At 37.4% G+C, this 24,439-nt stretch overlaps 5 protein-coding genes across 15 annotated transcripts; all 5 read left to right on the forward strand.

The window, feature by feature from the left end:
- Positions 1–1,905: 1,905 nt before the first annotated feature.
- LOC120006974 lies at positions 1,906–2,772 on the forward strand. Its single transcript, XM_038857104.1, has one exon. The coding sequence runs from the start codon at positions 1,997–1,999 to the stop codon at positions 2,513–2,515; it is 519 nt and encodes a 172-aa protein (XP_038713032.1). The 5' UTR covers positions 1,906–1,996; the 3' UTR covers positions 2,516–2,772.
- Positions 2,773–4,680: 1,908 nt separating this feature from the next.
- On the forward strand, positions 4,681–7,929 carry LOC120005588 (ACD11 homolog protein-like). Its single transcript, XM_038855321.1, has 4 exons — positions 4,681–5,142; positions 5,782–5,954; positions 6,932–7,077; positions 7,621–7,929. Exons 1-4 carry the CDS (start codon positions 4,891–4,893, stop codon positions 7,725–7,727), a joined length of 678 nt encoding a protein of 225 aa, XP_038711249.1. The 5' UTR covers positions 4,681–4,890; the 3' UTR covers positions 7,728–7,929.
- Positions 7,873–10,369, forward strand: LOC120005598 (heavy metal-associated isoprenylated plant protein 26-like). 7 transcript variants are annotated; one of them, XM_038855379.1, is made up of 5 exons: positions 8,126–8,706; positions 8,802–8,883; positions 8,957–9,680; positions 9,785–9,866; positions 9,939–10,369. In XM_038855379.1, the coding sequence occupies exons 3-5, from the start codon at positions 9,651–9,653 to the stop codon at positions 10,109–10,111; spliced, it is 285 nt and encodes a 94-aa protein (XP_038711307.1). In that variant the 5' UTR covers positions 8,126–8,706; positions 8,802–8,883; positions 8,957–9,650; the 3' UTR covers positions 10,112–10,369. The 7 variants fall into 7 exon arrangements, with proteins under 7 accessions (XP_038711270.1, XP_038711276.1, XP_038711261.1 ...); XM_038855371.1 differs by having other exon boundaries at positions 8,126–8,702; XM_038855342.1 differs by lacking the exons at positions 9,785–9,866; positions 9,939–10,369 and adding an exon at positions 7,873–8,074 and having other exon boundaries at positions 8,604–8,706; positions 8,957–9,155.
- Positions 10,370–10,753: 384 nt separating this feature from the next.
- Positions 10,754–19,188, forward strand: LOC120013157 (serine/threonine-protein kinase prpf4B-like). Of its 5 annotated transcripts, none has more exons than XR_005471370.1 (13): positions 10,754–11,145; positions 11,729–13,050; positions 13,521–13,702; positions 14,044–14,246; positions 14,653–14,721; positions 15,735–15,807; positions 16,499–16,655; positions 16,789–17,080; positions 17,172–17,286; positions 17,407–17,570; positions 17,802–17,876; positions 18,034–18,441; positions 18,862–19,188. XR_005471370.1 is itself a non-coding variant. In XM_038864892.1 (13 exons), exons 1-13 carry the CDS (start codon positions 10,849–10,851, stop codon positions 18,220–18,222), a joined length of 3,087 nt encoding a protein of 1,028 aa, XP_038720820.1. In that variant the 5' UTR covers positions 10,754–10,848; the 3' UTR covers positions 18,223–18,665. The 5 variants fall into 5 exon arrangements, 4 of the variants coding, with proteins under 4 accessions (XP_038720820.1, XP_038720808.1, XP_038720836.1 ...); XM_038864892.1 differs by lacking the exon at positions 18,862–19,188 and having other exon boundaries at positions 11,729–12,680; positions 12,732–13,050; positions 18,034–18,665; XM_038864908.1 differs by lacking the exon at positions 18,862–19,188 and adding an exon at positions 11,489–11,592 and having other exon boundaries at positions 11,108–11,145; positions 18,034–18,665.
- Positions 19,189–21,271: 2,083 nt separating this feature from the next.
- Positions 21,272–23,765, forward strand: LOC120012800. The gene is made up of 5 exons (XM_038864324.1): positions 21,272–21,592; positions 21,699–21,802; positions 21,894–22,065; positions 22,728–22,850; positions 22,950–23,765. The coding sequence occupies exons 1-5, from the start codon at positions 21,287–21,289 to the stop codon at positions 23,670–23,672; spliced, it is 1,428 nt and encodes a 475-aa protein (XP_038720252.1). The 5' UTR covers positions 21,272–21,286; the 3' UTR covers positions 23,673–23,765.
- Positions 23,766–24,439: the final 674 nt, after the last annotated feature.

A 24,439-nucleotide genomic window follows, 5' to 3' on the forward strand; every position in this document is an offset into this window, starting at 1 on the left:
ATTCATTTTGTATGTTAAATTTAATTTTTATTTAAAAAAAATCTATAATTGGATTTGTAAAATCGATAAAAATATAAATATTATTTTTAAAAATTAAAAAAATTTGTGAGCCTCCATAATGAATTTACAGTAACGGCACCCGAGGAAGACATTTTAAATCCAAGTAAATAAATGTAATGACGTGTCATTATGATTGGACTTAAAAGAAAGAGAAGGGACTACCATTTTCAAGAAATAACAGCTTAATCCCTCGCTAGGCCAGCTAAATTACCATAAAATATTGGGAGAATTACGCATGAGAATCTTATTTTGTAAAACTTTTCCAAACAAGGGATAACCTCACGGGTGCCCGGGACCTTCTGTAATAAAATTATAACAGGTCTTGTTGTAATGCCCTTTATGGATAGTAATAAATTTTGTTTTTATTTTTAAAAATTATAAATATATAGTATTTTTCATAACGAACCCAATGATATATTTTTTATTTGAAACAAAAATCAAATTCATCGTGGTCAAAATATCGAATATTTTGAGTTTATATCCAATGGTATAAAATTGTCGCGTCTTTTTCATGTTGAATTTGATTTTTGTTTCTAACAAAAAAATATATCGCTGTGCTCGTTGCAATAAACACTACATATTTATGATTTTTAAAAATAAAAATAAAATTTTCAATTCCAAAAAAGACATTACAGTGGTGCCTGCTGTAATAAAATTACAGCAGGTCCCGGGCTTCCATAATCTCAATCAATAAAATCCAAAAACCAAAACCTCCAATATATTCAAGGAAATTGAAAACCATCGGCAAATGACCCATCCCAAAAAACAAAACCCTTTAGGGAGTTCCCTATGGAATTAATTGTCCTAAACCAAAGTAAAAGCAAAACAAAACTCAACACAACCATAAAGACAAATCACCCACCGCCATATGGAAAATGAATGCCACTAGCATCTTAATGACAACTTATAACAAAAAAAAAAAGTTATTAAAAAACAAAAAAAAATTTATTAAAAAATTTATGGATTGAATAGATTCTATGCAAGAGACATGCCGCCACCACTAAAATACAAATGCTTACTTGTTAAAATCGTGTGTTCTACTATTGCTGGTATTGTAGCCGGCGCCATCGTGGAAAATGTGCGGTACAGTTCCAGAAATTAAATTAAAATATTATTAATTTGTTTTAAAGGAAATCGCCGTCTTAATAATCAGTTAAGGCTTCGTTTGGTAGATAGTTCTATTAATTTTCAACGTTAATCGATAATCATTACAGTGAACCTCACATTATAAAAGAAATAAAAATAAAAAGAGCTTCAAAACACTTGTCACAAGCTTCATTCCGGAGCTTATGAAAAGCTATGTTGGCTTAACAATCCTGTTTACGGGATCGCCCCACCAAACACACACCAAATAAATATACGAGAGCTACCAAGAAAATGCGTCATCAATTTACCTACAACTTTCAACTACCCAATTCACAAATTCCACGTCACCTCTACAAATCTAAAATTTCTCAAATCGAACTTATTATTATTTCTTAACCAACAACATGAAAAAAACCAACCTCAATACGGTCACATCACACCTGCCACTCCGAGCCGAGCCGAGCCGAGCCAAAAAAATGAGTTAGCTAAAGGATCGTGATTGGACTAGGCCATTGGGTCCCACAAGAACCCGGACTTGAAGTCGGAATTCAAACCAATTTAATTAGAATCATAAAAAGAATAAGGTGGTGTGGGAAACCCGACAGGCAATATGGAAAAATAATTAAAGACAAGACGTCCCCGTGATGGCCTAAGTATTCGATCTCACGCGCCTGCGTTTCCATAATTACCCCTCTCTCTCTCTCTCGTCTCTATCTTTCTCTCTCCTCCTTTTCTTCCTTATATAAGCTTGCGTATCTTCGGCTTTCTCTCACCACAAGCCTCGGATGTTATTAGCGTCTCACAACTGCTAAAGCAGCGAATTCTTGTTTATTAATTTTCATACTCTCTCATGGAGGATATTAGTAGCAGAAAGCGAGTCAGGGATGAATCGGACGAGCCGGAAATTGACTCACCCGAGGTTAAACGACTCAGGGATGATTTATTAGGTGTGCTTGACGAATCAGATCCCGACCCGGCCATCCAGGACCTGGATTCGTTCATGAAGAGTTTTGAAGAAGAAATATCCGCTTCGTCCCCATCGCCGGTCCCCGTCGTGGATCTAACTTCAAATTTCGGCGAGTCTCGGACGGATCTCGGGTATCTTCTAGAAGCTTCTGACGACGAGCTTGGTTTGCCTCCCACGAATACTTCGAGCGACGAATTTAAGAATGAAGTGATTGAGTTGGTACGAGTCTCGTCTGACTCCTCAGGAATCGATGATTTCTGGGGGTTCGATGATCAGATACCGAGTTACGACTCGTTTGTTTATGGAGCCGGTGAAAATATTGACCAGGAGTACGTGGCGCTTGACGGGTTGTTCGATCATTCAGATGTTTTCTATCCGTCGGATTACACGGAATTCTCGTGACGGAAGTCCCTGAAATACCGTAGACTAGAAAGGGAAGTCCCTGTTTTGGTGGACGGAACGTGGTATATTTTAAATTTGGCTTATTTATTTATAATTTTAAAAATATATACCTTTAGGATTTTAGAACGAAATGTAAAAGATGGCTTTAGTAACAAAATGGTTTTAATCTTATGAGTTATGATGGAAAGAAAAGAAGAAAAAGTGGTACTATTCTTCCTATTGTGGCAATGGTGAGAATTATTTTGCGTTGTGAATTATTATGGGGAAAATTTATTGAAGAATAATTGACTATTCGATGAAAATTTTAGCTTGGGTCATTCAAAACATCGCATCAAACTAAATCGATTGTCAAATATATGTTAGTGGGGATCGATCGAAAAATCAAGCAAAATCCGATTAAAACCGTCAATAATTGGTCTAATGGTCAATTAAATTTATATCAAAAAATCTACAAAAATCGCTCGTGGACACCCTTAATTTTAGGAGTAGCTTTGATAGCATTTCAAGTGACTTATTTTCAAAAATGAGTATTCCGAGTGATTTATTTTATTTTAAACTTAAAAGCAAGTGGTTCACACTTGAACAATTAGCAACAATGATCATAATTTCAAAAGTGAGTATCCCAAGTGTCTCAAATATTAAAGATTTATTTTATTTTTAACTTATTAGTTCACACAAATGTATTCTTTATTTTCAACTTAAATATAGAATTCACGTAAATCTACTCCATACTTGACCTTTCATATTTGCGACATTTGGGACGTTAAAAATTTAAATCCCCATCAGATACGTGTTAAATGATTCAGATGCATAAATTGATGTAGACGTGCGACCTACATGTGCAATTCTAGTCATGTCAAATAAATAATACATTTTTATTTCATTAAATTAAAAGAAAAATATCAAATACATGTCTTATTTTTTTCAATAATCCATATTTATGGCAATGAAATACTCTTCTCTCCTCTTCGGACCGTTGTTAGTGGGCCAGACAAACCTAAAATATCTGTTATAAATAATTTAGATATTTAAAATGAGCCATACTAGTTTTTTCATTAGAGAAATTTTATCAACACATCACAAAAACACCATCTTTATATCACTTTTTGAACATGATAAATTTACATCAAAAAATTATAAGTTTACACACAAAATTGTAATGAAAAGACTAATTTACTCTTGATGTGTAAAATATTAGAAATACTATTGTTAAATTTACATGTCACGTGTATTACCCCCGCCTCTCCTCTTATGGAAATTTTCTTATATCCACTTACATCCTCTGAGACTGGTTACTAGATCGAAAGTTTTAGACCTCTGTAATTTGATTTCGTATGAGATCGGCTAAGCCTCCATCTTCTCCCGATGGTTGATAGATTTTGCAATTCATCTCTTGATCACTTTCGGCTGTTAATCAGAGAATGATGGTCGAGCCAGGGACTAGCCTTCCGATTCGGTGAATAGCGTTGATTAATCGGAGGTTAAGAAGCGTAGATTTGGGATCGAGAGCAACGATATCAAGGATTTGACGAAGAAGGCTTATCCATCACACGATCTATGCACTTGGATTTGTTACTGTGTTTGTCATCGGAGTTGGCTGCACAGATCAACTGAACTTATGGACTAAAAAGAGGAGCAGGGGAGTAGCACAAAAAAGTAGAAGAAAAGGAGAAGTAAGAATGTTAAGACAAATTGTGAAAAAGTGGATAAAAAAGTAATTTTACTATGTTGAGGTGTCCACGGTAAGATCATTGGACTGAATGAATGGTTGTGATTATCTAAGTTTCTCTTAAATTAAATATGTAAAAAATATTTATTTTAAAATTTTAGTTTAAGGATTAATATGTCATTCTATACAAGAATATTTATGTAAACTATACAAAATTAAAAAATAATATAAAGATAGTGTTTTTGTGGTATGTAGATAAAATTTCCCTTTTCATTAACACACTAACAGTAAACAAATATGTACATTCTTAATGGGCCGAGGTTGTTGCCACAACTAAGTCCAATGAAGTTCCATCTCTTATAAGGATGGGCTTGAGTTTGAGGCCTACTTGTCTAAAATGGGCTGAACCCCAAAAAAAGACTCCGAAGGGCCGAATTGAATTCTTCTTTTAAAGGAGATCGCCCGAAAGTCCCGGGAACCTCCACGAACCAGAGGTTTGACCATTCGCGGAGCTACGTAACGCGCGATCGTAGGAACGAACCTTCAGAAGCTCCAAACCCTCACGTCTCAAATAGCGAAAACACGGAAAAGCAACGAGCCAGGTCATGCACATTTTGCTTGCCCGATTTTCTTCCAAACTCATCGTTCAAAGAAAGACTACGAAACGAAGCTGGAAAAATTCAAAGCATGGTCAAGGATTCATATTATGCCAAACACCGCCGGCGGAAACACCGTCGTGTCGTGTGAAGGGAACTCCAACAATATGCCGACCTTAAGGGGGACGCCCCTATCGTCGATCGCGGAGGCATTTGAGGAGCTGGCGACGATTCTCAAGTATAATGGTGCCCAGGAAGAGCTTCGATTGAATAAGTTCTGCGATGCCTGTTCTCTTGTGTCTGTACTCTTCAATTGCCTTGGCATCGCTTTCAAATTTGCCGAGTTGGAGTACGTCGCCAAGGTTCTTTGTTGCTTTTGCACTCTCCTTCCTTTTCCATTGTTCTGTCACGTTTGGATAGGGAGAATATAATTTTTTTTTTCTTGAATGGCAAAAGCTGAATCATGAATTGCTTAGATTGTTTAATTGTTTTGCCTCTGGTATTTTTAATTTATGGAGTTTGTAGAGATTTGTTTGAGTTTGCCCTTCTGGATCAGCCTTTTTGTTTACCTGGAGTAATTGTGGTAGATCTGGAAACAATGGTGATTACATTTACCGCCACAATTTTTTTTTTTGGTAATTATGTATGTCTTTGATTTTTTTTGATGCTGGATGAAGATACATTGCAGTCTATATGTCGGTTTTTTGCAATACCTGTCTTAAAAGGGTTTCAGAGAACCCAAACTTACAAAACGATCCAATGTAGGTCAATATTCCACAATTATCAATTGTTATTCTTCTTTGATAATTCATGTGGTTATTATTCATACTATTAATTTTCTAAGGGAAGGGGGAATCGAACCATGCACCTTGTGTGATGATTAGGAGCATGCCACCAGTTGTTCCAAGCTGGTTTTAGCCTTTTGTTTGGTTTCGGAGATTTTAGAAAAATGATCTGTATAGTAATACCTGGTTCTAATGACTTGGTTGATTCATTCTTAGGTACGTGATCTTGTGGAGGCATCTGAGAAATTTGACACTTTACAGAATATACTTGATCTTGATGTTGCAAATGGTACAGTGAGAACTCCTGGAAGCCATTCACGGAATCTGCGTCGAGTTAGGCAGGGTCTAGACCTTATCAGAGCTTTGTTTGAGCAATTTTTGTCCACTGAGTATGTTTACTGCCTCTAAATAATTTCATATCCGTATCAGTGCAATCTGGAGATAATGAAATATGCTCTGGGTTCTTTGATTATATTGTGTTTATTAGAGGACTTGTGTTAATGCAGAATAATCTACATGATATGTTTGGATATTAAGTGGCATGTCATAGTGGAATTTCGACTTCTGTTTTTAACTTTTTATTCTTCCTTGTGCATTATGCGATAGAGCCTATTAGCTATGATATGGCAACAGCGGTAGGTAATTGCTGAAGGAAAATTTTCATTGCCATCTTGTTGTTTATGCTTAAGCTTCTTTTCATGTGAACAACAGTTTTACGACCGTTGTTTTGTCACTTCCCAAAACCGAAGCGAACGCCTGAGAGTTTTTAAGAAAACATGATTTTACATGGCGAATGGCTTCAAAACGTAAATCCTTGCACCCATGATTTCCACATCTCATTTCCTGACAAATTTATGTTTAACTAATTTACATTGTTAAATCAAGTGCTTATTTGCTAATTGTAGGTTTATATTCAAATTATTATTATGCTGTAACATAGTGGAATGATAGATGAGATTGACTTTTTTGTTGGCTTATGTTTTTATTTGAATTGACTAGCCATTCTGGGATAACTGATTGCATGCTTGTACAATATATCATGAAACTTGAATGTAATGGCATATGCTATCAGACAACTAAGTAATGCCGTCGAGACCAAATACTCTTGTGTTGTGGTTTTTTTATAAGTAGCGTTGAGTTGTATACTTGTTTTTAATGGAGAGGCAACTCTTTAACAATCAAATTCAAGGTTGAATTGGAAAGTTTACCTGTCTTAGTGAACTAAGAGCTATGTGAAACACTTTATCAAAAAAAAAAAGAGCTATGTGAAACATAAAAATACAGGTGGTTATGTTTATAAGCATTGAACTTTGTTTAGTTTTTACATCTGACTTCTGAACATTTTGATTTTGTCTTGTCTTTCTAGTGATTATTCTTTAAGGGAAGCAGCTTCAACAGCCTATGCCAAAGTTTGCGCACCATTCCACACTTGGGCAGTGAGGACTGCAGTGTCTGCTGGAATGTATGCTCTTCCAACAAGAGACCAACTTCTTCAAAAGCTGAATGAAACCGGTGAGTTTAAATGAATTGTTAATCAAATTGATGCATGAGTGCATGACACTCCTGGCATGGAATTGCCATAAATTCTTGCAGTATTTGAAGTTTGAACTTTCATAATTTAGAGTAAAAGTATGAGTCATGGCTTGGAAAACCTACGTCTGTTTATAGCCAGTCCTAGTTAACATAAGCTTGAAAAAATCAGTATGCTTGTATATGATGGATAGTTCTAAATGCTATGCTATTTTCATTGCCGAATACTAATTAGTAATGGACAGTTAAAAGCTTAATTTTCATTTCAAAATATATCTTTCTAAAGAGACAGAGTGTCTTCTTAACTGCATATAAGTATTGATTTTGGTCTACTTTCTAAAAAATATTCGATTTGCTAAATCTCTTTAGGCTAGTTCCGAGCCTAATCCAATATTTCACAACCTAAGATATCATCTCACCCTCTTCAGCTTATAGTCTATTGTCGTATCTCCCATCATTTTGTTTTGATTCTATTATAAATTCATCCCAAGGATACATTCCCAACTTCAAATTTCTGTATTGCAGATGAGTCAGCCGAGAAAAGGATGCGAAGGTATATCAAGGCTTCACTTCCAGTTATAGATTATATTGATAAGCTCTACATAACTAGAAACATCACCTTGGACTGGTGAGTTTTGTAGTCTGTTTGAGAGTTGAGAATCATGCTGTTACGGTTAGTTTTTCATGAAGAATGAGAAGACAAGAATCGGGTGGTTTGTACATAAACATTTGTAGACCATAATATTTCTTTATACAGGTTTCTAACCAGTTCGACTGCTAATCATTAGTCGGAATTTGAATGTAGAATGTAGACCATGGATGATGGATATACAATGTGGAAGTCTATAAGGATAACATTTATTTCTTGGATTACTTTCCAACCTTTTTTTAGTGACATGAGCAAAAACATAGACGAATCATGCTCAGTTGAAGATCTAATAATACCCAGAAATGATTTTGTACAGCACTATAGGCCCAGGTATAAGAAAACAACTTCTCAATGTATTTAGAGAAAACTTTTGAGTATACTTATTACCCTTTTTAAAAATCTCTCAACAGTATTTAAGATGATATTACGTAACAAATTATGCCTACTTAACAGGCTAATATGGACATAGATTCTCTAATTTTCAAACTAGATAATAAATTGTGGGCATATGTTGCATCTGGGCAAGGGAAAACACAATTAGGTATGGAGTAATTATTCAATTGATGGTCCTGAGACCTTACACATTGCGTTACAACTATCCATGCATTATCACCAACTACTCGTGAATTGACACCATCCTATTGGTTTTGGTACACCAAATCAGCATCTTTGTGAAACTATGCATCTAGACCTTTCAAACTTTACAATGGAATCTCTTTCCCGAAAAATCCCAAAAAGATGAACTTTTTTTCTATCAGTACAGTAGGGGAGCTGTTGTTAGATCTTTTATCTGGCCAATATGAGATAGAACTTTTTACCTTTCTGCTCTATATGAATGATTTGGCTGTGTTTTGATTAGTCTCATAACAGAGCTATGGTTCTTGCTGATCGGTCTAAGAAGGAAGTCCCTGCAATTGGACTCAGCCTCGCCGCAGTGGAATCCTTGTCCATGCCTCTTGTTTGTTTTCTCTTTCACTCTCTTTCTTATGTATCTGTTAGTCATAGTTTCTGCGCAGTTTTATATATGGATTATGGCTTTTTCACGGGTGGAGAGCAGGTTCAAGAAGTTGTTCTATCAGCAGATATTCGATGCGCCCGGTGTCAAAGCAGAGTAGCTGAGATAATGTCAAGGATGAAAGGTAAGTTTTTTTTTCATCAAACCTTGTGCAAGAAGCACAATCGAGAACCTAACTTGGTACTTTTTCTTGGCAGAAATGGATTCTGTATCAGTAAATGTTTTGGAGAAGAAGGTGACAGTCACTAGTAGATATCCTGTAGTTAAAGCACCCCCAAAGCTAGTTGCTGCCTTGTACAAGAAGCCTCTAGGCAAAGCTGCCATAATCAAGCATATATTCCGTTCTTCCCTCAGATGATTAAGAACACATCTCCAGACTGCAATAATTAACGGGGTTGGAAACATGCATGATATACGTAGACCTTACCCCATGTAAAATATGCAGTGAGGCTAGTGTTTGAATTGTTTCAATGTGCAAGTGTGCATAGGCTAGTCTTATGACTCTTATTAGTATAAATTAATTCTGAAATGGCTTAAATTCTGGGCAAACACAGGCCTTCCATACAAGAAAAGGAAGCTTCAGAATAGTACAAAGTGGGTAAAACATAAACATAGGACAGAGAAGGAAGAGATGCCTATCTTTGTTATTGTAATTAGGATGAACAAAGCTTAGAACTAAAGTTAAGGATGGATGATAAGCCAGCCACATATAAGAGACAAAAATCTTCTTTCTAATCCTAAGAAGAATCATATTCCAAAATGAAGTCCAAGAGTTTCCAAATGAAGTACTATCCAAGGAGAAGGAATTGATCTTCCCAGTTCTCACTTTTCAGCATCTCTTTCTGGGTTTTCTGCTGTTGCATCAGCCAATCATTTATCCCCAACCCAACTATGTCCATCCATAGCTATATCCCAGCAAAGGCAAGTACAGGACTACAGCATATCGATCTTTCTCATGGAAAATGCTCATTCACTTGGGAATCATAGATTGATTTCTAACTCTTTATTTTGTTGTACAATCGCAGAGTTTTTGCATCGTAATGAGAATAAACATCGACTGCAACGGTTGTTGCAGAAAAATAAGGAGAATTATCCTTAACATGAAAGGTGAGGAGGAGTACTGTTTTTGCATATAAGAAATGGAACTTGATATCTTCTCTTTTGTTTTTCATATTGTAGAGATAGAGACACACTTGATTGAGAAGCACCAATGTAGAGTTTATGTTTGTGGGAGATTTGCGCCATCGGATGTGGCGATAAAGTTGGGAAGGAAGTTGAAACGCAGAGTCGAAATCCTGGAGATTCAAGAAATTGATGGCAGCAGGGAACAAGTAGACCAAAATCCCAGCTAATGATCCATTTGCAGCTTGCATTGTCTATAATCAACCCTGACAGAAGGATATACGATTATTGAAATGATTTAGCAGCTTGAATGATATGATAATTATTTAGAGCCTGCATTGAATATAGTCACATTAAAAAAAATTGTAATGGAAAAGTCTATGGCAAATTTCATCCTTCATTCATTGATAGAAAGAGCTAGTAGAACTGTGTAAGGAACCAAATAGGGATAGCACAGCCGGTTATCGGCTTCGGTCAAAAAGTATGCTTATAGGGTTTCCATGGTTTGATCGCCAGTGGGCTCGTGGGATCTATCCCCTTTCGTTTTCGTATTGGGTCTCAATTCAACTTATTTGTAAATGGATTGTGTATGCAGCTTGTTCAGCCCGGAGTTTAGATTCAAACTTGACTGTCAAAAAAGCAAGCTTGTTTCGATAATTCTCGGTTAAAAAAGAGTTTAATTCAACATAAAAAGTGGATTTTGTATGTAGTATATATAAAAAATTCAATAAGATGATCTAAAAAATAAGAAATAAAAAATAAGGAGGTGGCTAATTCACGCGCTTTCGCACGTGGGTTATTACTCTTTCCCGGTTTCCCCAACCCAACCAGGAACCGCAAGCCATACATATCAACGGGTTCAACCGTTCAACCCCACTTCTCAAAACGTAGATAGATACAAATTTCAGGGTTCGCTCTTAAAAAAGATCTAACCCTAAGCCTAGGTTGTTGCTCCTGTTGACTGCGGATGGCGAGCGACAACGATAACTCCCGGCGTAAGCACCGACGGTCTGCCTCCGGTGTGGAGGAAGTTGAAGAATCATCAAAACGACACAAGCATCGCCACAGCCGTCACCGTCATCGCCACAGCAGCAAGAAGCACAAAGAGGAAAGAAAAGACGACACGAACGATATATCCCCTCCTCCAACTGTGGTTCCTCTTGCTATTGGTTCTCGTGCGGATGACGATGTTGAGGAAGGCGAGATTCTTGAGGACGAGGCTCTCAATGAGAACAAGGATGTTCAGACCGATTTTCTGAATCCGGTGTGTGATTGTTTCTTTAATACTCCCTTATAAACCTAGTTATTCTGTTTGGTTGCTGAAATTGAGGTTAAAGAAAAAGGAAGTTCAATTTTTTTTAAAAAATTTAAGCAAGCTTTGTTTTGTTTACCTTCCAATATTTGTGATGCGAATTACAGCAACTACTTGGGGGCGTTTTACAAAATTTTCGGTAAGTGAGGTTTTTTTTTTTGTTTTGTTACGAGGCCGAGCTTTGATAGTATTGGTTTAACATCGAGTATCTTTCTTGCATTAGTCTTTTATCTTATTCTTTTGACCAACCAGTGGCTTATCATGTTGTGTTTTCGTTTCGTGAGGAGTTGCTTAGATTACCTGAGTGACTCTCATAGACCTATATAAGAACCTGCTTGCACAGCAAAAGAAAGAAGTTTACTAGCATTTCAATGGAGACTGATGGCTTACTATTGATTTGTAAGATCCATTTTTCGGGCTTTATTTATTCCACCCGTTTATTAGAATTGTGTATTTTTATTGCATTTGGTATGTACCTTCCAAGTTTTATCCACTTTAATTTTGTGTGCTTGGTTTTCTTGGTATTATTTTGCAGAGTAATAGCATGGAGGATGATTCTTCTCATACAAAAGCAATAGATTCTGGAATTTTGAGGAATTTGGGTGAGGCAAAGAGTGATTGTGGTGAGGAGAAGATGTGTCACATTGTTGATAAAATTCATGTTGAGGTTGATTTGCTAGGAATATCTGGTGCTCAGCATCCAGAAGATTTTATTTATAGATCTGGTGCTGGTGATTATGTGAATGGGGACTTGAATTGTGAGTACAGTAGGATGGATAGGCGACAAATTGGCAAGCAGAAGAATTATTGTGATGATGAAACAGTAGAGGACGATGTGAGGACATCAAGAGATCAAGGGTCCTCTGAAGGTGCTGGCGACAGGTACAGAATGTCGACAGTCTCATCGTCTGATGACCAGGACCATTATAAGGTTGATGTGAAGCCTAGATCACAGGATTTTCCTGCGGTGAGATCTCATTCTTGTAGCATAACTGGAGATGATTTTCTTTCGAAGAAAAGACATTGTCATGGTGAGGATGTAAAATTTTATGATGAAAGGATGATAACGAATGACTCTAGCGATGATAGAATGAATTGTCACACTAGGGAGAGTAATACTGGAAGAAAGGATAGGTGTCAAACCCATGAGGCGGAGGACATGGAGGTGAGACTTGAGAATCATATGGATAGAAATCCAAGAAGGGACAATGGACGAGAGAGAAGCAGGGATGGGGAGGTTGACCGGTATATACGAGAGAAGAGCAGGGACGGGGAAACATACAGTTATAAGAGAGAGGAGGGGGAAAGGGGGGACAATGATGTTGGCAGGGAACGGAGAAGGGAGAAAGAAGTTGAGAGAAGCATGAATAGGGAGATTGACAAGGACCGAAGAAGAAGTGAGTGGGACAAGAGCAGGGATAGGGAGATCAACAGGGATTGGAGAAGGGATGAGCGTGAGAGGAGTCGGGATAGGGATACTGATAGAGATTGGAGATGGGAGGAGCGAGGGAGGAGTCGGAATAGGGATACTGATAGAGATTGGAGATGGGAGGAGCGAGGGAGGAGTCGGAATAGGGATACTTTCAGGGATTGGAGAAGAGAAGAGCGAGAGAGGAGCCGAGAAAGGGGGCTGGAGAAGGATAGGAAAAGAGAGGTGGAAAGAGATATTAGAGATGGAACCAGGGCTAGTGAGCGAGATAGAGATAGGGACAGGTTTAGAGATCGGAGTTGGGAGAATGAAAGGGGGAGTGAAAGGCGAGGTGGAAGAAATAGGGATAAAGGCAGGGACGATGAGATTGATAGAAATACTAATGTTTCTAATAGTGATTCTACTGGTGTTGGCGGCAAGCTTAACAGGTATCATATGAAATTTGTTGTGAATCTTCAATATGATTTGTTCAGGATCTGGTTGTGCTCTAGTAAAAGGTTTTAACTATACGAAGATTCTTCTGATGAATTTAGCGCTTATATTGATTGCATTTTCTTTTGAAAATCTGCTTTTAGAATTTGCATTGCATTTACTTTGAAAAAAAAAGAATGTGCATTGCATTTGCAATAGGTCTCTGGAGCAAGTTTGGCATGCACATCTCTTTTTGTTTGTGTATTTTTTTTATTCGTTGTATGATTTTAGGCAAACATGTGGCCTAGTGGTTAAGTTGTAGGTGCAACTTAGAGGTCACAATTTTGAACCATGGAAATAGCCTCTCCGCATATTATGCTAGGGAATGTTGTGTACATCTTGCCTGTCTCTAATCCCGCCCATTACGGGCGTTTTGCGTATGGGAGTTGTTTACCTTTTACCGTTGTATATTTTATATTTGCTTCAGAGATGAAGATGAACAAGATGATTTTGAAGGGAGGGTTTCTTTCAAACTAGCTGAACAGGAGGAGGAAGATCTCAACAGAATCAAGGAGGAAAGCAGGAAGCGAAGGCAAGCCATCTTGGAGAAGTTTAAGCATCAGCAGTCACAGCTGCAAATTGAGTCATGTTCGGAGGACATGCAAAAAGGTTGTGCTTCATCCGACTTATTTATGTATTTATATTTCCATACATAGCTTGGAAGTTAGGGTGCCATCGTTTTTTTTGGCGGAGAGCATTAAACTAAATAGCCTTTACAGTGAAATCTAGTTTGGTCCTGGTCTCAGTATAAAGCACACATATCTAGGTTGGATATGTCCCTTCTCGACTTTTCATATAACCTGAACAAGGGTAGCCCAACGGTAAGGGAAGGGGACTCTTGGAAAGTTTTAAGTAGTGCTTTAGTGCTGTTATCTATGTTTATTGGTTTTTTTTTTTTTTTTAAAATTTTCTGATTGCACAATTTGCTCTTTTTTTTGTGTGTGGACCAGCTAAGGAGACTGCTGCAGAGCTTCCTGGTCGATTGTTAGGTGCTTCTGATGTTGCTGCAGAAGTTCTTGATGGTAGGACCGATGGATCAGATGCTAAGGTGGCTGACCAACTATTTGTTGTTGGGAAGTCTCCTCAAGTTAATGAAATTAATGTTTCTGAGAAGACATCTGGTGATGGGGGTCTTGGCAAGGGTACGCCGAAGGTATGGCCTTTCTTTTTTCCTTGCAATAGTGCTCTTTTTTGTTCCTGCGATAGCTTGTACAGTCATCACAAATTATTACATTGGAGATGGTCTGTGTACTTTGCGGTGTTGGAATGCATTTGGCCCTCTCAGACCCTACACCGACCGGCTGCCTGGCCCATCGTTGTTAAAACTTACAGGACTTGATGCATATCATACAATGACATATTTCGGGTAGATATAACTACAATCATCTCCTTACAATGTCACAGTTGAACCTGAAAAAGTTGTGATCTGGACATTCAACTCTCTTAATGCATTGAAAATCATTGACTTCGGTACTCCTATTGTTGGTCTGATGGGTTTGTATTGATTTTCTTGAGTTGATTTAAATTTACGTAATAATTTTAATTTGTTGACTCTGCAGAGTGAGAGGTTGGATGACATATTTTGTGACGATATATTTGGAGATTCACCTGCTGGAGTTCGTAAACCGGTAATTATTACAGTCATGCATCCTTTGCTTGCTTGCGTCCTGGTTTCTCAGTATTGATTCAGGCTCTTTGATGTACTGCTGTTCAACTTCTATGCTGATCTCTCTCTCTCTCTCTCTCTCTCTCTCTCTCATGCACAACTACTAATAATTGTGTTGCAGGATAGATTTAGAACTTCTGTCCTAAGGGTTTTTGGGTGATTCAGAGTTTTTAGACAAAAGCTTTTGAAGAGAAAATAATGGTTGCAACTTCAAGCTCCTGGTTACTGGAAAATAGTGGCAGTGTGGCACTGTGGAATATGTGGTGTTTTGTTTGAACTTGTGGTGTGAAAGAGGTTGGGAGTTGTATGGGAGTAGCACTAAAAGAAGTTTAACATCATGCTTGAGAAGAATTTATTGGTGCTGTTCCAAAGTAACGGACATAAAATTGACTTTCCATAAAAAAATAAAAGAAAAATGTGCAGTAGCTACTAGGTTGAGAACAAGAGAGACAAGAATTCTTGGTGTGCAGCATTCGAAAATCTTTTGAAATATGATAAACACACATATGAAAGCATTTTTACACTATTAGGAATTTGTTTCTCAAATTGCAGGACTTCATCTTATTACTATAACTCCTAAGTCTAATATGAAATTATTTTTATGGAAACTAATTGACACCGCTGGCTTTAGACCAAACCAATACAGAACCTGGGTAGAGGTTCTAAATGGATTCCTACATTAATAATGTTGAACTTATAAGCATTAGCTTTGTTGCTCGTGTAAACGATATAAGTTTTCCTGTCAGTCAACCATATTCATAAGGAGATTATTAGTTGCAGAAGTTAATAGACTTCGTTTATATTGTTTCCTTGAAGCTTGCTCACTCAATCTTTTCAATAGCTGTTTTGTGATGCTCCGATATAGAACTCACGATGCTGTTTGTGGATTGTGTGCTATGGATCTTGATGAATAGATGATAGCATTATTGATGTTATGAGTTATGACACTGAACCTTTTAACCTTTTGTTTTGCAGGGCAAAGGAGACAGTCTGCCAATTGTAAGGAGTGGTCTACATGACAACTGGGATGATGCAGAGGGGTACTATGGTAATTATCAATCTCGAATTTCCTTGTACTCTTGTTTTTCATCTTTTATTTTTATGCGTGCCTTTTAGATTTATTCTTCCACTTCTTGTATTGACTGAGTCGATGCTAATTTTTATGTCCAACTCTGGTGATGTGCGGTGGTCAAGATCCAATTGTAAAAAATGTTACATACTAAATCCTGTTTTGTTGTTTTCGGAGTTTGGAGCAGTTCTAAATCTCATTCCAAAAAATAAAGAAACCTAAATTAAATAGAGTAACAACTATTTAAGCAAATAGAAGATATTAGTAGCTACAGTAACTTAGATAGACTTCACAAGTTCCTTGGCCTTTATCGCATGACTTGAAGTTCCTGGGTAATTTAACTACTTTTTCATGATCTCCTTGTTTGAAAAAAAAGGGTATATATGTGAGACCTGGATAATTTACAATAGTAAGTGTTGTTACACTGTTTTTAACCTTCCAGATCCTGGTAAAACGTTATGATCAACTGTCAATATGTTCTCCCTGTCCTTTGGGGAGTGCATTTCTTTTCTTTTTCCATCTGTTGCTGACTCATTTACATGGTATTCTTGGATTTATTTTGCTTTATCCTTGTAGAGTTTTTGCTATTTTAGTTGAGAGCTCTTTGATAAGGGTATTATTAATACAAATAGTCAAATTTCTGGTGTCCGCTGACACGAATATTGTGTAGGGCATCGATTTGGTGAAATACTTGATGGTCGATATGAAGTCACTGCTGCCCATGGAAAAGGTGTATTTTCGACCGTTGTTCGTGCTAAGGATGTTAAGACTGATAATGGTGATCCTGGGGAGGTCGCCGTTAAAATTATACGCAATAATGAAACTATGTGAGTGACATATGTTTAGTTTTAGTATGTATTCTTTGATTCTGGTTACTTTTCTTCCTTTCCTTTGTTTGATAAATAGACTCCTGTTGTTGGCATTGTCTGATTTTTCTTACTACTAATATGCATACTGTAGGCACAAGGCAGGTCAACTAGAAGTTCAGATACTAAAGAAATTAGTGGGAGCGGATCCAGAAAATAAGCGGCACTGTGTTCGTTTCTTCTCAAGTTTCAAGTACAGGAATCATCTTTGTTTAGTTTTTGAATCTTTAAATATGAACTTGCGTGAGGTTTTGAAGAAGTTTGGTCGCAACATTGGCCTTAAACTGACTGCTGTGAAAACCTATGCAAAGCAGCTTTTCATTGCGCTGAAACATCTAAAAAATTGTGGTGTTCTTCATTGTGACATAAAGCCGGATAACATGCTGGTATTCTGCGTTTTGTTTTTATTACTGTGTTGCTTCTCAATTTAACTATTCATTGACTGGATATGATGTTTGTATTGTTAATTTTCTGCAGGTGAATGAGGCAAAAAATGTGCTGAAGCTTTGTGATTTTGGTAATGCCATGTTTGCTGGTAAAAATGAAATTACGCCATATCTAGTGAGCCGTTTCTATCGTGCTCCTGAAATTAGTGAGTTTCTAGCCCTTGATTTGTACTGGTTAGTTATGATGTGGAAAAGATTTCTCTTCATTGTCTTAGATCCTCATAATGAAAGTGAATTATTTGGTTTTGATATATTTTTCCCCGCAGTTCTTGGCTTGCCGTATGATCATCCAATGGATATCTGGTCTGTTGGTTGCTGTTTGTTTGAGCTGTATAAAGGAAAAGTTCTTTTTCCGGGTCCATCAAACAATGACATGCTACGACTTCACATGGAACTGAAAGGCCCTTTTCCGAAAAAGATGCTTCGCAGGGTAAGGTGTTTATTTTAGACTTTTTATCCGAATTTGCTATTATATTTGAATTATGTATTATGTAGGGTGGAATTGCATATGAAATATACTAAATTTAGTTTCACTTGGGTGTTCAATTTTAGTATAAGATGCATTTTATGTATTTTTTAGTGGTTGATGTCTCTCTTTTTTTTCACATATTGTTATCTGCTTTGCTGATATTATTTTTGTATGTACTTTTTTTTTTCGCAGGGAGCATTTACGGATCAGCATTTTGATCAAGATTTAAATTTTCATGCTACTGAAGAGGATCCCGTTACTAAGAAGGTAGCACACCATTTATGCATGTATTTGCTAAGAGAAGGAGTTTAATCCCATCCCCTATGAATAATGAATAAAGCACTCCTTTTCCTTCTAGCTTGTACTAACTTGATGGGAGGATCACCCATTAAATTTGACTGAGTTCTTACTTTTGCATTCGCAGGCAATCAAGAGGATGATTGTCAACATAAAGCCAAAAGATATTGGATCAATCATTACCGGCTCTCCCGGTGAGGATCCAAAAATGTTGGCAAATTTTAAGGATCTTCTAGATAAAATTTTTGTCTTGGATCCAGAAAAGAGGATAACGGTTTCTCAAGCATTGAATCATCCATTCATCACGGGCAAGTGAATTGTGTTGCTGTTTTCTGATCCAGAAATGCTGTTGTAGTAGATTATTGTACATTATGTCATAATTCATATCCAGATATCTAACGATGGGGTGTCATCTGTCTTTTATCTTATCTGTGCTGGCTTGAGGGCTTTGGACATGGTGTTTGGCATGGTTGAAGTCAAAGGGGGTAATTTTTGGTCGTGGAGTACTCTTTACTGGCGGTTCTTTCAGTCGAGTGTACGGTTTCTATTTAAGCCAACCCCAAAGGCATTTTTTCTTCTTTTGTAACCATTCTTGATTATAGCATTATTCGTCTTCGAAGCCGTCTTATTCTATAGGCTATTCCGTCTGCTATAATTATGTTATACTTGTAGCTTGAACTATTTTCTGCAATTGATCTTGTGGGAAATATAATAAGTGAATAAATTTATTGATTTCCTTTGAGCTGATAAATGGTTTTATTTGTTAGAGCCTTGTCTGAGGATGACAATGTGGTTTTTTTCACTATTGATATACTTGTTTGTTCATAATTTTTCTTGCATAGCTGCCTCATTTCAAGGCTAGTTATCTGTCTGAAATACCTCTTCTGCCATCTCTATTTTCTGCCTCGAGTTAATTATTTGAGGCCTGGAGAGTCTAATTCATTTTTTCATCCAGGATATCTGCCCTGCATTGAGGCAACCCTTCAGTGCTTAGATGCTTAGAAGGCACCCAGGAGAAGGTACCATGGTTTGTTTATTGGGAGCGTATTGTACCACCCTGATAACAAAATATTATTTTTTTTATGCGTTTATGTTTCTTTTTAAAATTGTTAGGCTTCCATGGGATCTCACCCAGTTTAAATTGTAGAATTAAATGCTTTTCCACCATGATCGTGAAACTAGAAAAGTAGGCATATTTCTGCATATGCTTCCTTAGCATCTGTACTTTTGAATGTGAATACTTTGGGTTCTCCCTTCAGCTTATATGTGGCACTTACATTTAGCTGGCTTCTGTTTTCCCTTGAATTTCTGTTGTGGTTGTGTAAAATATTATGCTTTCCATTTTGTTTTCCTTTAAATATCTGTATATTCTAATGAAATTTCGTACATCTGATTCATGGAATTGTCATTTGGGGGGAACTTCTTCGGACGTGTGTCGCTCTCTATTGAAGTGAAAGAATATCTTAGGGAGTAGTCTTCTTCCATAATTTTCGTACTGCTGTTTTACCGTGATATGGTAATGGGCAATGTGGTTAACTTATCAGTATTAACTTGTCTTTTAGGGGATTCTCCATGTGCCTTTTCTTGTAAGTATTCCATCATTTTCTTGGAGTGCTGTCCCTTTTAATACGAATGCTTGCACAGTTATTTGGTCTAGCTGATTTTTAAATTTCCCCTTGATTCTTCTGAAATATGTTACGTAGGATTGATTGCATAAATTTTCCCTTTATTTTTGACTTAGCAGTTGTATCTGTGTTTACATAGTTAAAACAGAATTGAACCCTAATCGCTTCTTTTATAATTTTCTAATTGTTTTGAAAACTACATGCATTAAAGAAGAGAAGTCGTGTGGTCCATGCCCAAGAGGCAAGAAGTTTGGGGTTTAAACTTTAAATCCCCTCCCCCTAATCTTTCGTGTTTACGAAAGAAAAATCAAAATTTTGACTCTTGGGATGTTGAATACAACTGCACTAAATTGACATCTATGGAATTGTGGACTTTCTTTCTTTTTGGGTCGTGAGCAAGCTTTTAGAAGGGAGAATTTGAACCCTTGATCTGGTGTCCCGTGGGCTGGCTACTAGACCAATTGGAGTTTGTAAACTTTCTAACATATCTGATCCTAAATGTAGTTTTTATTGGACATGGGATATGATGATTCGTTGTAATACTTGGTCGTATCGTTCTCTCCATTGATACGGGTGCTTGTGATCATTTACGTAGGATTGATTGCATAAATTTTCCCGTTATTTTTGACTTGGCAGTTGTATCTGTGTTTACGTAGTTAAAACAGAATTGAACCCTAATCGCCCCTTTTATAATTTTCTAATTGTTTTGAAAACTACATGCATTAAAGAAGAGAAGTCGTGTGGTCCATGGCCAAGAAAGAGGCAAGAAGTTTGGGGTTTAAACTTTGAAGTCGTTTGGTCCATGCCCGAGAATCAAGAAGTTTGGGGTTTAACCTTTAAATCCCCTCCCCCAAATCTTTTGTGTTTACGAAGGAAAAATCAAAATTTTGACTCTTGGGATGTTGAATACAACTGCACTAAATTGACATCTATGGAATTGTCAACTTTCTTTCTTTTGGGTTGTGAGCAAGCTTTTAGAAGGGAGAATTTGAACCCTTGGTCTGGTGTCCTGTGGGCTGGCTACTAGACCAATTGGAGTTTGTAAACTTTCTAAATGTAGTTTTTATGGGGCGTGGGATCTTTTCTTCTTCATTTTGATTCGTTGTAATACTTGGTCTTGGCGTTCTCAACATTGATGCGGGTACTTGTGATCATTTGAAAATAGGGATGGCGGTTTTAAGTCGGACAACATTATATGTTTATGAAATATTTGTATGTTCAAATCCTAACCCAAATTAGATTTCGGACGTACTTAATTGATCAATCTCGGATTGGTTTAAATCCGTATAAGTAAATTTGATAATAACTTAATTCGGGTTTGGGTCTGGGATAGGTAAATCGGACAAGATTTTTATGTTTGGACTTGAATTTTGAACGTATAACTTGTCCAAAACTTGATTTATAAACTTAAGCACTGGATATGTAAAGCTGCTCTTACTGACGGATCCATGAGAACATTCCGCCCGTTCGTTTGACAAAATAGGGACGACAATTATTGGATCGATAATTTCCCCTTTACTTGCAAAACAATAAAACGACAGGAAAAAAATCGTTACTTTGAAATAAGTGGAGCCCTACTTCAGTCAGCGTGTCAAAAACGAGTTTGACAAATGTATCTGGTGGGGTCGGTGGGCCAAAATCCAATGAGATCAATTTCTTGGAAATTGACATCGAAAAACCAACCGCGTTTCCTTATTATCTTCCAAGTCTCCATTTGGCTACTAATTATTAGGAGACTTGGCATATAAGGAATGCATGCAAACACGTCTTATAGCCAACTGTGCTCTGCTCTCTCATACCAGTCTCTCTCTGTTTGGTGATTTTATAGCACCTGCTTCTGTGGTAGATCTTCCAACAGAGGAGGAGTGGGCAATGGGAAAGAAACTCGATGCTCTACTTGGTAGATCAACCTTCAAGCCTTACAAGTTCAATGCCCTTGTCACTCTTGCTCTCTCGCGCCTTGCCGTCTTGAAAAACCAGCGCCAGGTCCGCTACAATCAAGCCAGGTCTGACGTCATTAAGCTCCTCGAAATCAGCCATCATGAACGCGCTCTTCTTCGAGTAAGAAGATTCCGGACAGCTTGTAAAATCTCTCTTCCATTGAATTTTCAGTTTGATTTGATTTGATTTGTTGGTTGTTTTTGTGTTTTGCCTTTTGCTTTAACAGGTTGAGCAATTGATCAAGGAGCAGAATATGTTGGATGTGTATACGATGATGGAGAGTTATTGCAGTCTGTTGATTGAGAGGCTGAGCCTTATTGAACAAGAGAGGTTGCTCTTTTAAACCTTCACTTGCATATTTTCTTCGATGAACTCCAGAGTTTAGTTTGGTTTGATTGAACTAATTGTTTATCTGGTGCAGAGTATGTCCTGATGAACTCAAAGAGGCAATAGCCAGCTTGCTTTATGCATCTTCTAGATGTGGGGATTTCCCAGAGCTTCAAGAGATTCGTGCAGTTTTCACCACTCGCTATGGCAAGGAATTTGTTACTAATGCCATTGAATTGCGTAACAATTGCAGAGTGAATCCTAAGGTTTGTTTTTTCTATCTTTTTTTGCAAAGAGAGGAGCAAGAAATGCTTACTTGGTAAACTAAGTGTGATTTGTGAATATTAGTCAAAACGGGTAATTTCTGTACTTTTTCCTAAACTTTCTAAAGAAACTATAAAAGATTAGCCGGAAACAGAAATTAAAACATACTGTGACAGTGATGAGTGATGACAAAGCCGGTGGAGATGTTAAAGGCACCCATCCATTGACATCGGACGAGGTCCCCGGCCGTAGAAGTCATTGCAGTGGCCATCATACATGTCCATTTGTTTACCAAATTCAAAAAATGGTGTGAATCCCATATGGTAAGCAGACTGGACACGTGTAATTAAAACTACTGCAGTTTCCCTGCCCTAACCCCATTGACATAGTGCTTAGTTGCAGTGCTCTAAGTGTAAGTTAGAATAAAATGAGTTCATGAATCATGAGCATCTTGGTAGTAAAACACAGCAGAAAGGACGTCAATGAACAAATGAGGAGATTTTATTTCTGCAGGATGCCTCAGTAAGCTTAAATCATGCTAAATCAACAAACTTTCTTATGGGATTCTGACCCTCAACTAGTTTGTACATAACATCTTGCGTCATCTGTCCATGAACAGTTATCAGTCTTTAGTAACAATGACATGTCTTGGGGGTTCCTGCAGATGATACAAAAGCTGTCGACCAGGCAACCGGGCTTGGAGAACAGAATGATGTTGCTCAAGGAAATTGCTTCTGAGAAGAGAATTACTCTACAGTTTGAGGAAGCTTCCTCTGTGTCCACCAAGGTACGCAGTTCTTCAGTAACAAGATGCAACAATTTATAGTCCTGTAATTAAAACGCTGACAACTACGTATGTATATGTCTTGTCATGTCAACAATTCAGGAAAAACTGGGTGAAAACAATAATCAAAACCAGCCTGACCAATATAAATCAACTAATTCAGGCAGCAGCAAGTTGGGTGACGATTTGCAGAATTTACCGGAAGCAATACTAAATGATGGATTCTCAGATTCAATGAAGACAAGGAAGAAATATAGGGATGTAGCAGACGCAGCTCAAGCAGCTTTTAAGTCAGCTGCGTATGCAGCTGAGGCTGCAAGAGCAGCAGTAGAACTCTCTCGAACAGACAATAATTCTGACGATCAGAACAGCCCCAATATTCGGAGAAGAAATGCATCTGATGGAGATGAGGCTTTTGGAGTGGAATCTAATGAGGAAAATGGTGTAATCCAAAATGAAAATCAAGCAGGACAAAAGGAGGACAAGACTGCAGCAGTAGTGAAGAGGTCAATGTCTGCGTCAAGTTCAGATTCAGCACAAGAGAATGTGACGGAAACCATAACATCACCGGAGGTTGATGTTGTAGCCAAGCTCTTGGAAAAGGAGATAGTGTTTGACGAGAGTGATGATGAGGTCCAGCATACAAAGAATTCTAGTTCGGCAAAGGAAAACCCTACAAGCATTCGAGCTGTTCAAATGGTGGAATCTGGGGCTGGACAACACTGGTCACATGGCACTGAATACCCAGGTGCAATGAATACACAGCCCTTAAACAAAGAGAAGCGACCATTTTCCCTAAGGACCAGAAAAACTCCGAGGAACTAAGATTTATAGATCATTATTTTGTTATTTTCCAAAAGTTTTGTGGTTATGCCTGATAAACACATGCTGAGTATATGCAAAAAATTTGTTTCTTCATTTATCCTTTTACAGATTATCAGAAATGTACTCATGCTCGCTGTTGAAATTCCGGATTTCTAAACTTGGGTTACTCCCCTTAAGCAAAGACTTAAGAAGAGACCTCTGACCTCCAAATCCAGACTTACAATGTTAACACGTTACACACACATAAACTTTTTACTAAATAGGTTGGCAGGGGTGGAGAGGAAAACAAACTATTTCCCAAGGAATCCATGCAATACCAAAGTTCAGATATGTAAAAGACAGAAAATAAACCACTCACAAGAGCATTTCGTCCAAATCCAAGTAACATCAAATTTTAAAGGCAAGAAGCTTCAAATATACTGTAAAATGACATGGTTCCAACCTATCAAACATAATTGGAAGAGTGAACAGATTTATATTGCCAAGCTCAAAGTAGTTTGAGCTAGCAGGAGCATTTATCCTTGACTTCAGCTAAAGCATCTTCACAATGCCATGGTCTTGAGTCAAGACTCTTGGCAATAACGTTAACGTTGACATTGGCTGTGTACTATAACAAGGACTGGCAAGAAAATAGAATGTGATCCAGAAGAAATAAACCCCTGGGCATGCAGAATTACATGCATACTTGTGAAAAAGATAACTACTTGATGATCCAGTAGCACTAATCTAAATCTTACAAGGAAGCAGAATCTACAAATATTTAGAAA

This window comes from Tripterygium wilfordii, chromosome 2 (assembly GCF_013401445.1).
Source record: "Tripterygium wilfordii isolate XIE 37 chromosome 2, ASM1340144v1, whole genome shotgun sequence".
Taxonomy (NCBI): domain Eukaryota; kingdom Viridiplantae; phylum Streptophyta; class Magnoliopsida; order Celastrales; family Celastraceae; genus Tripterygium; species Tripterygium wilfordii.